Source organism: Propithecus coquereli, unplaced genomic scaffold (genome assembly GCF_000956105.1).
Source record: "Propithecus coquereli isolate 6110/MARCELLA unplaced genomic scaffold, Pcoq_1.0 Scaffold42, whole genome shotgun sequence".
NCBI lineage: Eukaryota > Metazoa > Chordata > Mammalia > Primates > Indriidae > Propithecus > Propithecus coquereli.
In genome coordinates this window covers 425,041-439,731 of record NW_012149952.1, presented here as the reverse complement: position 1 = coordinate 439,731, position 14,691 = coordinate 425,041, and the positions used below count along the sequence as shown (strand labels likewise).

General features: G+C 55.7%; 1 protein-coding gene across 3 annotated transcripts in view; it reads left to right on the top strand.

Moving 5' to 3' along the window:
• Positions 1-444: 444 nt before the first annotated feature.
• POU2F2 (POU class 2 homeobox 2) overlaps positions 445-14,691 on the top strand; it is a 37,287-nt gene continuing 23,040 nt past the window's right edge. For all 3 annotated transcript variants that reach the window (XM_012653353.1, XM_012653352.1, XM_012653351.1), the window contains exons 1-5: positions 445-533; positions 8,799-8,864; positions 8,995-9,029; positions 9,166-9,222; positions 12,409-12,525. In XM_012653353.1, coding sequence (XP_012508807.1) covers positions 506-533; positions 8,799-8,864; positions 8,995-9,029; positions 9,166-9,222; positions 12,409-12,525 — 303 coding nt within the window. In that variant the 5' untranslated portion in view covers positions 445-505. The remainder of the gene's footprint in view (positions 534-8,798; positions 8,865-8,994; positions 9,030-9,165; positions 9,223-12,408; positions 12,526-14,691) is intronic.

Here is a 14,691-nt window from a genome sequence, read left to right as displayed (position 1 = left end):
GATGACACCTGTCAAGTGTGAGGTGCAGGGCTGGGCATTGGGAAAGCCCTCCCTCCAATAAGCTGTTAGCTCGTGTTTTATTGTTGTTATTGGTCTGGGCTCACCTTCTCTCCCAGACCCACATGCCCTGTTCCATATCCATTTGCCCCCATGAGAGTGGCTGAAGGGCAGGAGTAATGTTGCAGGCACCTCCTGGGGCGGAGGCCGTAGGAGTGAGATCTCCCAGCCTGCTTGTCCTCTGCCCCACTAACTCCCACCCTCCTAACATAGGCACATGATTTGGGATCCACCGGGTTGCTGGGGTGGGTCTGCAGGCCTCCTGGGTATTTTCCCTTCTGAAGGGGGCGGACTCGTGCTCGCTAGGGCAGCGCATATACTAAAATTGAAGGGGGCGGACCAGCCCTGTGGTTTCCTCCCTGGGTGACTTCCGGCAGGGAGGGCTCAGCCCCCAGAGAGGGCGGGGAGATGACACAGTTGTTCCCCCAGCCCTGGCGGGGCGGGCAGCATGGTTCACTCCAGCATGGGGGCTCCAGGTAAGGGGGCTGGTGCCTGCGCCACTGATCAGGAGGACAGGCTGCACATTTGGGTTTGTTCTGCTATGCCACCTCTGCTGGCCCTCGCTGCCCCTCCTCCTCAGCTGTCTTCATTGTCCCTCTACTCTGTACTCTAGCAACTCCCCTCTCCCATGCTGGGTCTCCCTGCCCCAGCTCCTCCTTGCCCTCCCCTTCCAAATCAGACACTGAAGCTTCCAGTGTCTTCTCCCCATCTCTGTTGTCTGGGGGAAGGAGGAATGGAGCCAGGTGTTGGTCGTGGGCCCTTATATGGGGAACCAGTGGGATGGGTGACATGGGTGATCCTTGGGTGGGAGCTGCAAAGGGGTTGAATACCAAGTTGCTGGACTTGGAGGGTGTCATTCCCCTTGTAAGTGTGTATGGATGTGTGTCTGCGTGTGTGGTAATTCTGAGTCCTCTGAGAGTGACTGCCGTGTGCTTGTGTCTGAGCGAGGGGAGGGGGCTGTTGTGTGTGGCATCCTGGGGGTAGTCTTGGCCCGGGGCTCTCAGCTCTCTTCCCCACTTCATTCGCCTTGGATGTCACCTCCTCAGGGCGGCCTTCCCTGACCTCCCCACCCAAACTGACACTGATCCTGTCACTCTCAGTCCTCTCACCCTGCTTTATCTTTTCTTCACGGCACTTATCACCGCTGGAAATTTCATTATGTGTTTGTTAGTGTGCTTATTAAATGCCTCCTCTGCCAGATGGCAGTTGACTGAGTAAGCATTGTGTGCCAGGCACTGGGCACTGTACGAGGTGATTTATAGTTGTTGGTATAACGTGTATATCTCTGCGTGGCAACAGGCATCTTTTGGCAGTGTGGACAGGAGCTGTAATGAGGCAATGTGTGTAATGTGCTTAGCGCGGTGCCTGGGACGTGCAAGCATTTGACCCTTCATGACGGTTTCACCTGTGGATGGATAGGCGTGACTTGGGCATGCGTCTGGGTTTGGCATATGCCAGCCTATGTGTGTCCATGTGTCCGGGCATCCTTGTGTCCTCCATCAATGCATTAATATATTCATTGAGCAGTTCTGTGCTGGGCGTTGGAAACATAACTGAAAAAGACAGCTTCAAGTCTGCCCTCCCAGAGCCCCTCGATCCATGGAGAAGACAGACCTGTGACCAACGACAGCACAGAGTGGTCAGGTTTGGGATGGGCAGAGGGGCTGGGGGAAATAAAGGAGGTTGTGGGAGCCCAGAAGACATGTGCGATTCAGTTGGTGGGGTGTCAGGGAGGGCCTCCTGGACGAGGGGTATCTGAGCTAGGATGTGAAGGGTGAGTGGGTGTGAGCAAGGCAGAGGAGGTGAGGAGGGGATTGGCATAGAAGGAAGACTATTTGTAGGATGGCATATGTGTATTTATTGAGGCAACCGTATGCGCAACTGTGTATGTGTGTGTTTGCCTGTGCAGCGTAGACACAGAGATCCAGGGTGTCTGCACATGCATGGTGTCTGCTCCACCACTGACTTGTCCCTGTCTGGGGTCAGATGGGGACCTCATAGGTACTGGGCAGTAGGTTAGACCTTTTACTTGGGATTTCTCATAGAACAGCCCTGTCTGGAGGACCTGCCTGGGTGTTCCCTGCCCGGACATGAATTAATAGTGTGGTCTTGAACAGATCACTTACCTAGGCTGGTCTTGGGCTCCACACCCGTGAACTGGGTTCAGGGGTCTGCCCTGGCCAGCTGCCAGGATGAGGTGACTCTGGGTGTGAGTGTTTGCACATCTGTGTGTGTATCTGTGCATGACTCTGGGTGTGGGAGTGTGTGCACATCTGTGTGTGTATCTGTGCATGACTCTGGGTGTGGGAGTGTGTGCACATCTGTATATCTGTGTGTGTCTGTGGCATGACTCTGGGTGTGAGCGTGTGTGCACATCTGTGTATCTGTGTGTGTCTGTGCATGACTCTGGGTGTGAGCATGTGTGCATGTCTGTATGTATGTGTGTGTGTATCTGTGCTTGACTCTGGGTGTGAGCGTGTGTGCACATCTATGTGTATCTGTGTGTGTCCGTGCATGACTCTGGGTGTGAACGTGTGTGCACATCTGGCTGTGTCCATCTTCCTGGCTGGGCATGATTTGGTGTGAGGATGTGTGTAAGTGCGTGTGTGTATACATGCATCTGGGTCTGTGAGTGGCTCTGGGAATGTCTGTATGCGTCTGTGTGTTATTGTGGCTGTGTATGTGTGCGCACATGTGTGTGTATCCAGCTGGCTGGCTGGCTGGCTGGCTGTGTGTCCTTCGGTGTGAGAGTGTAAGCACATATACACATGCCTGGGTGTGTGTTTTGCATATCTACCTGTGGCATCATGTCTGGGCATGTGTCCTTATCTGCAAACCTGTGTATATTCCTGTCTGGAATCTGGCACACCTGTTTGTTGTGTGTGTTGGCGGGGCCCCTGCCTGGCTGTGGTGGTGGTGTGGGTGCTCTTGCCTGTTGTCAGCACAGCTGTGGGGCCACCTCTCTTGTTGTGTCTGCTGCCCGTATCTCCATCCCTCCCTCCTGACAGCTCAGAAGTGTTCACTCCCTTGAGGCCACCCAGGGACAGCTGTGGGGCTGGGGAGGGGCTGTGAGGTGTTGCTCCTGGGGAGGCCAGGACTGGGCCAGCTGGGCCCTCAGAGGTTCCCGGCAGCACCAACCTGCCCACAGGGGCTCCTAGGCCACAGCCTTGATTGAGGTGGGTGTGGAGGCAGGGACCCAGGGGACAGGCCAAGCGGGGCTGGGAGGGGTGAGGGGCAGTCCTTGGGCCCTCTATATTTAGCTTCATTTTCAGTAAGTGCTAACGAGAAGCTGGCCTAAGTCTGCTAAAACTGGCTGGGGGAAATGCAGAGGAGAAGTGAAAGTCCGGGGAGGGTGGGGAGGGGAGGACGGAGGGGACCCAGAGTCCCAGAGTCCCAGACCGGGGGGCAGTCGGGCAAGCGAGTGTGAGCTTAGGGCCTGGGCAGCCTGGGTGGGTCTGTCTCGAGAATGGTGGGATTCAAGGGGCAGCACAGCTCCAAGGGGCCCAGTAGGGTTATGTATTGCTTTTCTCTGCCGGTTTCTCTAAAAAGTTACATGCTACCTGGGCTGGGCAGTGGGGCTGACCATGAATAACCAGCCAACTTTTCTGTGCAAATAAAACTTTGAGAGGGGCTTCTAAAGGTGCCAAGGGCCGGAGCACATTAGAGTCACCTGGAGGGTCTTTTAAAAATCTAGGTGCCCAGATCGCAGCCTGTGCCATTGAAATCAAGAGTGTCTGGGGTGGGAACAGGCATCAGTGTTTCTGTAGAGTCAAGAGGTGGGTGTTGGGCATCCCTGCCTGGGCCGAGGCTGAGGCAGAGCCTTTGGATGGACCCTCTAAGTCCACGGCTGCCAGTGCCCTGGAGTTCCTGTCAAGGCATCATTTGGCTTTAGGTCCAGGATGAAAATGGAGCCCTCTATTTGTCCTTGGCGGGAATGATTTGACCCTTGTCTCAGGTTGAGCTCCGATAGGGGAGGAGGAAGGAGGGAGAGACCTGGGCCAAGGGTAGCACTTGGCTATTCACTGGCCCAGCCAAGCGCTGGGTGGGAAGAGCACAGGCTTGTGTGAGTGGTTGGGAGAATGGGCAGAATAAGGGTAACTGGATGGTGGAAATTTCCCCTTAAACTGCTTCTGCCTCTCCAGCCGCTATCCCTGCAGAGGAAACTTACGTTAAAGGTTTAAGTTGGGTTTGCTTGGGGACAGGGGCTGAGGGTTGAGGTGCTGGGTGACAACAGAGATAGGGGTTTGTTTTGGGTAGGACTGAACCCTGGTCAGTCGGGGGGATTCTCTCATGCATTCATTCATTCCAAAGACATCGTCTGAGGCCTGTGCAGCAATGACTCTAGCGTGGGCCCTCATGGAGGGGGTGGGGATGGGGTCACATCACGGTGGATGGAGGGTGGTGCAGGGGTGGCAGAGCCCAGACAAGAGAGTCACTGACTGCCCAGGGAGTCAGGGAGGACTTCACAGAGGAGGTGACATATGAGCTGGGCCTTAGAGAGGAGCAGGAGTTTGCCAGTGGAGAAGGAAAGGGTCACCCCGGGTAGGAGAAGAACAGAGGCAGAGGTCTGGGGGAGGGAGGGGTCACTGTTGTCCACTGACCCTCACGTCCTCTGCTGGGCACTGTCAGGGCCCCCCCGATCACACCCGCCCTTGAGGAGTTCTCAGTCTGATAGCAGAGACATGCTGGGGCCCAGCTGGCTACTGTCAGCCCCTAGGACAGTGCTGGAGGAGGTGCTGGGACAGGGGGAGCTGGGGAGAGACCTCTGACTGGAGCTGGGGCGTCAGGGTGGTGGCTTCATAGCAGACAGAGCCTGTGCCGGGTCTTGAGTAATGAGTAGGCGGTCGCCAGGTGGGCAGGTGGGCAGGTGGGGAGCAGCGTTCCAGGCAGAGGGACCAGCCCACACCAAGGCCCCAGGAAACGTGTGTTAAATGGCAGGGAGGCAGCAGGATGGGGGCAGGAACTAGTGAGAGAGAGAGAGAGTTTCAGGGAGGGACGTCCAGCGGACAGTTATGGGTGGGTGACGCTGGGGACCCAGCGATGAGTCAGACCAGACCCGTCCCCCTGGTCTGGTGGGGAAGGAAACTGGACACAGACGGCCACGGCCCTGGGGGCTCAGGCTGGAACCGCGGGTGGGGGTTGGGGGGCGGGAGCCGTGGGAGGCTGTATTTGCCTGCTAGGGCTGCCATCACAAAGTACCGCAAACCGTGTGGCCGAAACAACAGAACTTTGTTTTCTCGTAGTTCTGGAGGCTAAAAGTCAGAGGCCAGGGTGTCAGCAGGGGTGGTTTCTTCAGAGGCCTCTCTCCTTGGCTTGTAGATGGCTGTCTTCTCCTGTGTCCGCACAGGCCTTCCCTCTGTTCCTGTCTGTGTCCTAATTCCCAGTTCTCATAAGGACGACAGTCAGATTGGCTTAGGGCCCACCCTAAAGACCTCATTTCACCTTAATTACCCCTCCGAAGACCCTCTCTCCAAATGGTCATATTCCGAGGTACCAGGGCTTAGGACTTCATACAAATTTGGGGGGCACACAACTCAGCCCATAGCAGAGGCCGTGGGTGAGTGTGGAGTTTCTGGGGTGGAGGTGAGGGCAGGAGAGGCGTTCGCCAGCTCAGCGGGGAGTCAGAGCCTGCAAGGCCTGGACTCCCTGTCAAGCAGAACCCCCGAGACGAGGGAGATGCGCGACAAGACAGGGTTGAAGGGCAGGGTGGGTGAATGGCAAGAGCGGAGAAGCAGAGCGTGACGGGCCACAGCCAGAAGGCCAGGCCCAGGAGCCGAGAAAGGGTGTAGAGCCAGGGAGAGTTGGGTGTAGGAAGGATTGACCTGGGGCAGTGTGGAGCCTGGCCAGAGGGAGGGTCCGGGGAGGAGGCTGGAGTTTTAGGGATGCTAGGAGGGGTGAGATTTAGGGCTGGGATGGGTTAGTGGTTGCCTGGAGTAGGGATAAAGTCTGGGTAAGTTAGAGCTGGGATCAGGCAGGATTTCTGCCTTTGCTGTCCCAGAGTCAGGAGAGGCCTTGTCCTGGGCTCCCTTTCTGTCTTCCTGACTCTCATGATCATTAGCCATTCAGTGTCCCATCCCCAGTGCGCGGAAACAGGACCTGAGCTCCAGTAGTGTCCTGGGCACCTGCTCCCCAGCCCCTTGCTCCCCAGCAGCCTGTACTTTAATAAGATTATGTGCTGGCTTTTTTTTTAGCTTTAAATATTTTTGTTTTTGGTTAAAACATAATGTATCTACAGTAAAGTGCTCAAATTTTAAGTGTAGATCTTCAGTGAATTTTTTTTTTGTATAAATGGCTACGTTGTCCAGGCTGGTCTCGATCTGGCATCCTCCCGGCTCTGCCTCCCAAGGTGCTGGGATTACAGGCTTGAGCACCCAGCCCTCACTTTTTGCATACGTACAGACTCCTAGAACTACCAAACAGATCCTTTCTAGCCGGAGCTCCTCATACCCTTCTACCCTTCCCAGTCAGCACTCCCCAGAGGTACTCACTAATCTGACCTTGATCATCTGATACCAGCCTGCCTGTTTTTGAACTTCACATAATTGGAAGCCACATTGGAGTCATAACTGTATGTCTGCCTTGGCGTTTGGCTTCTTTCACTCAGGCTCACGCCTGTGAGATTCAGCGATGCGTGCAAAGCAGGAGTATGTTCTTTTTCATTGTATGGACGTACCACATTTTGTTAATCCATTCGCCTGTTGATGGGCCCTTGGGTTGTTTCCACTTTGGGGCCATTGTGAAAAGTTGAGCTAACGTTCGTGCCCATGACCTTCAGTGGGCAGCACGTGTGTCTCTTGGGTGGATGCCCAGGGGTGGACATGCTGTGTCGTAACTGAATAGTGGGGTTCACTATTCAGTTTTCTCAGTACTGCTTGTATCAATTTACGCTCCCACCTGCAACACGTGACCTGACTTTTAAATTTTTTTAATTTATTCTTTATTTTTTGAGACAGAGTCTCACTTTGTTGCCTGGGCTAGAGTGCCATGGTGTCAGCCTAGCTCACAGCAACCTTCAACTCCTGGGTTCAAGCGATCCTCCTGCCTCAGCCTCCCGAGTAGCTGGGACTACAGGCACCCGCCACCATGCCGGGCTATTTTTTTTCTATTTTTAATAGAGAGGGGGTCTCACTCTTGCTCAGGCTGGTCTCAAATTCCTGAGCTTAATCGATCCTCCCGCCTTGGCCTCCCAGAGGGCTGGGATTACAGGGGTGAGCCACTGCAACAGCGACCTGACTTTTTAATTAGGAATTTAAAACACAAGCAGTGATTCATGTCAAGTAATCCTCAATTGCAAAATTCCTAGCCTTTTTTTTTCAGTTGCAGAGCTCTTCCCATCCCTCACTTTACTTGGCCTTCTTTAAGTATCTTGGTGCAGAGCACGCCAGAGTTGGACAGCTCCCTTTGGTAGGGCTGGAGTCACGGTATAGATGGGGATTTTGGAGTGAGTTGTGGAGGAGGGTTTAGGGTCAGAGGCAGGGTCATGAATAAGGTCTCAGGACAGTTAGGAGTCAAGGTCAGATGAAGGACTTGGACCATCTGGGCACAAGCTGGGATTCAGGGTGAGTAAGGGGACTAAGAATGGGTCGGGTGAAGCCTACATTTGTGCTGGGGTCTTAGACCAGGAAGGGCTGGAGTTGGCATCAGGATGAGCTTGTGCTGGGGGTACTTTTTGATATGAAATGGGTAGAAGCCAGGACTGGGCCATTAGACTGGAGTGGAGACCTGGGGTCTAGTCAGGGCACCTCTGCTGTCCCATTGTGCTCTTGGGGAGGTGACTTCCCCTCTCGGAGCCTCAGTTTCCTCCTCTGTAAAACGGGGTGATATTAGCACCAACCACTAATGTGAGCTTTGGGTCACATCTGGCTGAGTGCTTGGTGTTGGTGAGCACTTACCTTTCTGTGATCAGTATTGGAGTGCTTTGAGGACAGGCGTTTGTCCACTGGTTTGTGTCCTCTGGCGCCCAGCTTGCTGCTTGCTGCCTTCCCTGGGCTACCTCCTTTCATTTCCTGGGTCTAGGGAACTATGGAACAGGGCTGTATTGCAGGGGCAGACGTGAGGTGTGGCTGGGGCCCAAGGCTGAAGTCCCGGGTGAGGTCTAGGGTTAGATAGGAAGACAAGATCAGAAGTAGGGCCGGCTGGGGTTGGGGTCAGAGAGGATCAGGGTGGGGCTGCTGAGCCGTGCACTGAACAAGCAGGAAGGCCAGGTGGGAGTGAGGTGTGGACGGGGAAAGTGGTGGGCCGGGGAGGGGGCCAGAGGGCAGCTGAATCACACTCAGAGATCTGACAGCTCCCTCCTCTGAGGATGCTGCAGCCCCATCACATCCCCCAGGCCCCACTCAGAGTGGAAAACATGTCTCACCCGAAACCTGGTAGGGCAGGACGGGGAGCTTCGGCGGCCGCCATCGCCAGCACCTCCTGGGCAGCTGACACCCTCTCACGACCACCTTCTACCTCCTGCCCTGCCCCAGGGCCTCCTGGTGGGTGACACCCACTGTGCCACTTTCTGGAGGGGAGAAAGGATAAGACAAGATCCCTCGGGCCCAAGGGCCCCTCTCGTCCTGCTGGAGAAGGGCAGAGGCCCAGAACAGAGGGCACGTCTCTAGAAAAGAGACACTTCCAAGGTGGCAGGGGATGGGGGCCGGAGGGAATTTGGGGAAAGGCAAGGGTGTGGCGAAGGGGGGCCTAAGAGCCCTTCTGGTTTCCCCTCCCTCACCCCACTTCCATCCCTCCTCTGTCCGCAGAAATAAGAATGTCTAAGCCCCTGGAGGCCGAGAAGCAAGGTCTGGACTCCCCGTCAGAGCACACAGGTGGGTGGGAGTAGAGTGGGGGCAGGGGTAACCGTGGGCAGGGGAAGAGGGGCAGGCGGGAAGACAGCAGGGAGGGGACAGGTGTGGTGGGGGTGGCTGATGACAACACATCCTTTCCCTCTCTTTGCAGACACTGAAAGAAATGGACCAGACACTAACCATCAGGTCAGGAGGGAGTGGATACGCAGGAGGGGGCGGGAGGGGAGAAGGGAGTGGAGGGGTCTGTTCCAGGAGGGCCAGGGGGTCAGAAGCTGCTTCACTGCACTATTCCCATCGCCCTGCATCTACTTCCTCTTTGCAGAACCCTCAGAATAAGACCTCCCCGTTCTCCGTGTCCCCAACTGGCCCCAGCACCAAGGTAAGCACCTGTCAAAACAGCCAGAGAAGAGGGTGGTGCTTGGGAGAGGGTCCTGGGCAGGCCTGCCACAGGCCCAGGGCCTGAGGGAGCATCAAGCCCTGGTACCTTGGTGACTAGGTTCCTCCCGCCCCTTCTCACCCTCAGGCTCCCGCCCCAAGCCTGTGACTCACCCAGGCTCCTTCCCCTTCCCTAGGGGGTGGGGGTGGCCAGGGAAATCCCCCCCACAGCCCCAGGGTGATGAACAACAGGAAGCCAAGGGCCCCGCCCCCATCCCGGCTTCCCTGGCCCAACAGGGGCCTGCACCACTCCCTGCCCCCCAACACACACATTTAGGGGCCAGCCTAGGGCAGGGGGATTGGCAGACCCAGTGGGAATGGCCAGGAGGAGGGGATGATGGGGAAGGCGGAAGCAGCCAAAGGGTGCAAATTCCAGATCCAGGTGGGGCCCCTGCTAAGCACTGCTGGCTTCCTGGGGTTTCTTGGGCCCAGGTCTCCACCCTCCAGCCTGGTCAGGGCAGCAGGCAGGCCCAGAGCACCGTTGATGGGGGCAGAGGGGGAAGGAGCCAGACCCTGACCTTGACCAGTGGTGGCCGAGGGGTGGGGTGGGAGGCTAGGAACTGCTCCCCACCCTGCTGAAGCCTTGCTCTGTGACCATGGGAAAGTCACTTCCCCTCTCTGGGCTTCTCAGTTTCCTCTTCTCTAACATCGGTTGGGGGGAGGGGGCAGTCAGATTGGATAGCCTTGGAGGTCACGAAGTCTGGTGTGCCTTGATGCCGCAGTGGGAGGACACAGTGCTTTGTGAGCAGGTGTCTTCCCTTCTGTACTGAGTGCTTTGCACAGGGCCCGAGGTAGAAGGGCTCTGGGTCTCGACCCCCTCGACCCTTGGAGTGGAGCATGTGTCCACTGCCCTCACTCTGTCCCTCCTCAGCTGAATCGGATCTCGCCCTGCCATAGCCTTCCTTCTCCTGGGGAAGCCCATGGGGCTGAGGGAATGAAGGGGTCTTTCTCCCCTTCCCGGACCTGGGCTCCATCCACACCGTGCCTGTTTCTCTGGCCTTTTCCTCTCAGCCTCCCTCCACCTCGTCTGTGTCAGTCTTTCCCTAACTGTGGTGATTCATGGGCTCCCGACGCGGTCTCAGATGTATCCAGGCACCACTGTGGATGATTATTTACATAATAATTTTGCTAATTGGCTCAATTTCTAAAAACACTTTATTATGGAAAATGTGAAGCAGATATAAAAATAGAGAGAAGGGTATAATGAAAATAAACCCCCAGGTACCCATCAATCAGCTTCACCAATTACCCACTCATGAACCGGCTCGCTTTTTCAACGGCTTAAATAAATGTTTTTTAAATGGAAATTTCATGAATGGAAAACCAGAATCACTTGCCATGGAAATAAATGCAATGATTATTAAAATTTACCCAGAGTCTCTTATGTGCCGAAGGGTCTAGACCTGAGGCCTGTTCTCCGTTTATTAAAAGAAGCGATTAGCCAGTATTGGAGAGGTGTTAAAGACATCCTAGCGCCAAACCAAGGCTTTCTTAAGATAACTAGAAAGAATGAAAAGGCACCAAAAATGGAAAAGTGTTCTTACCATGGCATTCAATGTTATATTTTAAAAAGCTTTATATTCAAATATGACACACATCAAAACACACACAGATGCTCAGTGTGTGACACCGTGCATGTTCACAAACCGAGCACACCTGTGTCACCAGCACCACATCAAGAAGCAGAGCAGGACCGGCCTTCCAGAGGCCCTTACTGCCCCTACCGGGGGTAGCCTTTGCCCTGACTTGTGAGACCCAGTGTCATTTCACGCTGCATCTCTGTAGCCCTTAAACCTTCTGACACTTGTGTCCCATAATTTGATACATGCCACTCACTGTCTGTTATCTGGCTTTTCCCTGGCCTCTGTTCTTCTCCGTCTGCATTCCAAATGCCACTCCCTGCCACCCTGCTGTGTCACCTCCCACAAGTTGCTTTCCTTCTCTGGACCTCCTTTTCTAAAATGATGTTGGGGTATCAGGCCAAAGGATGATCCCAATGTCTGCGCTGGGGCAGAGAGTACGTGATCCATCAAGCCACGCCTCCTCCCACCCCACGTGTGCTTTAGCCAGCAGGACTTTCAGCCAACAGCTGCGTCCTGGCTTTTTTTTTTTTTTTTTTTTTGAGATAGGGTCTGACTCTTGCCCGTGCTAGGATGCAGTGGTGTCATCATAGCTCACTGCAACTCCTGGGCTCAAATGATCCTTCTGCCTCAGCCTCACCAGTAGCTGGGGCTGTTAGGCGTGCCAATGTGGCCGGCTTGCTGACTGGCCTTTCATCTAGGAGAGGAAGAAGGCCAGTATGGCGCTGTGCTGGTCTGTTCTATGTGCATGATGCACTACGAGTCCACACCACACTCAGATGCAGAGGGGCTCGGCAGACCCTGGGGGCAGAGGCTGAAGCCTGGCAGCACCTGGGCCACATCTGGCCTGTCCACAGCACAGGACATACGCTGTGCTCTGCTTGTCCTGCCAGCGTTTTGTTTTAGACTTTGAAATGAGTGACTAGTAGTACAGCTCACCCCCATTTACCCTGTCCCTGTCAGCCTTTTGTCCAGTCTTCCTGTCTCCGTAAGCATCTGAGTTAGTGACCTGGGTTCCAAGGCAGTGGTGTTAATACCCTAAGACCTTTTCTTCCAACCACAGCCTGCCAGCCAGCTCCCCGGCACCCCACAGCTCACCTTGTCCCAACCCATCCGGCTCATTGGACAAGTGGAGTAAGACTCCCTCTGGCTGACACAGATGAGGGGTATAGGACCCGGGACCCCCTTGTTTGACCTCCCAGGTGCCCAGCAGCACTCTTTTCCATTTTGCAGATGGGGAAACTGACTCCCAGAAGGGGAAAAGTACCCTCCAAAGGTGACTTCTCCAGTAGGGAGTTTGGGTGCAGGTAGTGTGTTAGCCCTATGTGATTGATGAGGAAACTGAGGCCAGAGGAGTGGTCTGAGGGCCCAGCCGGTCAGTGCGGGGCCACGAGCCACAGCCTCACCTCTGTACCCCAGTCTGCTCCTCCTGGGCCAGCCTGAGGCTGCCATCGCCACACACGTGCCCTCTCTTTGGTTTGCAGGTGGGCATTCTCTCTGGCCTCCACTTAACATTCTGGGGTCCCGGACCCTGCCTCTCTCCCCCCCAGATCAAGGCTGAAGACCCCAGTGGTGACTCAGCCCCTGCAGCACCCCCGCCCCCCCAGCCGGCCCAGCCTCATCTGCCCCAGGCCCAACTCATGTTGACAGGCAGCCAGCTAGCCGGGGTAAGTAGCCGGGGAAGGGCAGGGATGGGGGCACAAACCAGCCACCTCCCGTCGGTTGCAGGGCTAGTGGATGAGGTGTCCCACCGAGGCCATGGCCACTCTCTCACGCCTGCCTCTTGCCCTCCTGTCCTCCAGGAAGACTTGTCCCCTCACCTGCTTGGCTCAGGCACTAACCCCTCTCTGCCTTCTCTGCTCCTCCCCGACCCCTGCTCTGGCCCCTGCTGTCCCCTCCAACCCCCCACAGCTCACGGCGCTGATGCCGGCTCAGCAGCAGCTCCTCCTGCAGCAAGCGCAGGCCCAGCTCCTGGCGGCCGCCGTGCAGCAGTCCAGTGCCGCTGCTGCCGCTAACGCCGCTGCCGCTGCCGCCGCCTCCTCCTCCTCCTCCTCTTCCTCCTCCTCCTCTGCCTCCTCCTCGACCTCGCAGCCCCCAGCCTCCTCTGGGGGAGGTGACCTGCCACCACCACAGCCTGCCAGCCAGCCCCCTGGGACCCCACAGCTCACCTTGTCCCAACCCATCCAGCTCACAGCACAGGTAAGGGCAGCCGCTGGGACCACACTCCCTCCAGCAAAGGACGTGCAAAAGCAGTGGGTGTGTGGGAGGGGCTGCTGGTCCATGTGGACGTGCCAGGCTGTTCCTGGCAACCCTAGGAAGCCTTAGGAGATATTGCCATCCCATCTTGCAGAGGGGTAAAGTGAGGCTCCTAGGGAGGAATATCCCACATGCTAACCCTCCACCTGATGGAGCGCCAGGCTAAGCACTTTCTGTGTGTCTCACTGAGGGTTCACAGCCTCCTAGGAGGTTCACATCATTATCCTAACTTACAGGTGAGCAAACCACAAGTCACCCCCATGAACATTACCTGTGTGGGTACAAACAAAAGTCTGGGAATCAGAATTCGTGCCCACATTGTGTCCCCCGGCTCATCCAACAAGATGCTCCTTTCAGAAAAGGGGTCCATTTGGGTTACGAGTGTATTCAAGTAAAAAAAAAATAGAAAGAGCTTCCATGGTATATACTTAGGAAGTGCTGCATCCTCTCTCCCCATGCTGGAGTTGGCTCGTGTACAGTTAACCATGAATTCATGGCTGTCTCAGTTTCCTAGGGCTGCCATAACAAAGTACCACAAACTGAGTGGCTTAGAACGTCAGAAATGTGTTGTCTCAGACCACGAGTCCAGGGGTCGGCAGGGCTGTGCTCTCCCTGGAGGCTCCAGGGTCAAGTCCGTCGTGCTGCTTCTGGCTTCTGGTGGTGCCGGCAATCCTTGGTGTCCCATGGCTTGTCGATGAGTCACTGCGATCTCTGCCTCCATCGTCACGTGGCCGTCTCCTCTGTATGTGTGTCTCTCTGTGTTCAAACTTTCCTTTCTTGTAGGGATACCAGTCACTGAATTAGGGCCCATCTTAATGACCTCATTTTCACTTGATTACATCTACAAAGACCCTATTTCCAAATAAGTTCATGTTTGCAGGTACCAGGGGTTAGGGCCTCCACATGTCATTTTGGGGGACACAACCCAACCCGTACCAGTGGCCAGGAGGTTTCCCATGAGGATAGACTCACGGGAGGGGGAGCAGAGCAGGAGCTGAGCAGCTTCCCCTTCAGACAGGCCGCTCCCTCCAGCCCACCCCCGTCCGCACCTGCTCGCGTCGCCCATTTCTGCTGCGTGTCTGGTTTCAGTAAGCATCTGAGACTGTGGTGTGTGCTGTCCTGAGGTGGGGAAGGTCCTGAGAAGTCCTACAGCAAGGAAACCTGTTTGACTTCCCTTAGCCTAGAGTTTCCCGCAATGACGACGCCACAGATGGCTTTTCTCTGCCCCCAGCCACCCTCCTGCTCAGGACACCTGAGGGCAGATGCTGTCTGCCTAAGGGAGTTGTCCAGCCTCCGAGAGGCTGTTCCCTTGACAGAGTCACCCCTCCAGACGGGCCCATTTCGTTATTGACCGATGCTCCCATTTAGGACTTTCCTTAATGCTGAGCTGACACCTGCCGCCTTAGAACTTCCTGCCACTGGGCCCGGCACTGTGGAGACAGAGCAATCTGTGCCCACTGCTCCACCATGGCCCTTCCAGATGCAGCCTCCCAATACCTGGCTCTCCACAGTAACAGTAACTATAGTCTGTACCGGGCACTGTGCCAGTGATGACCTCTTTGAACCCACAGATCTTC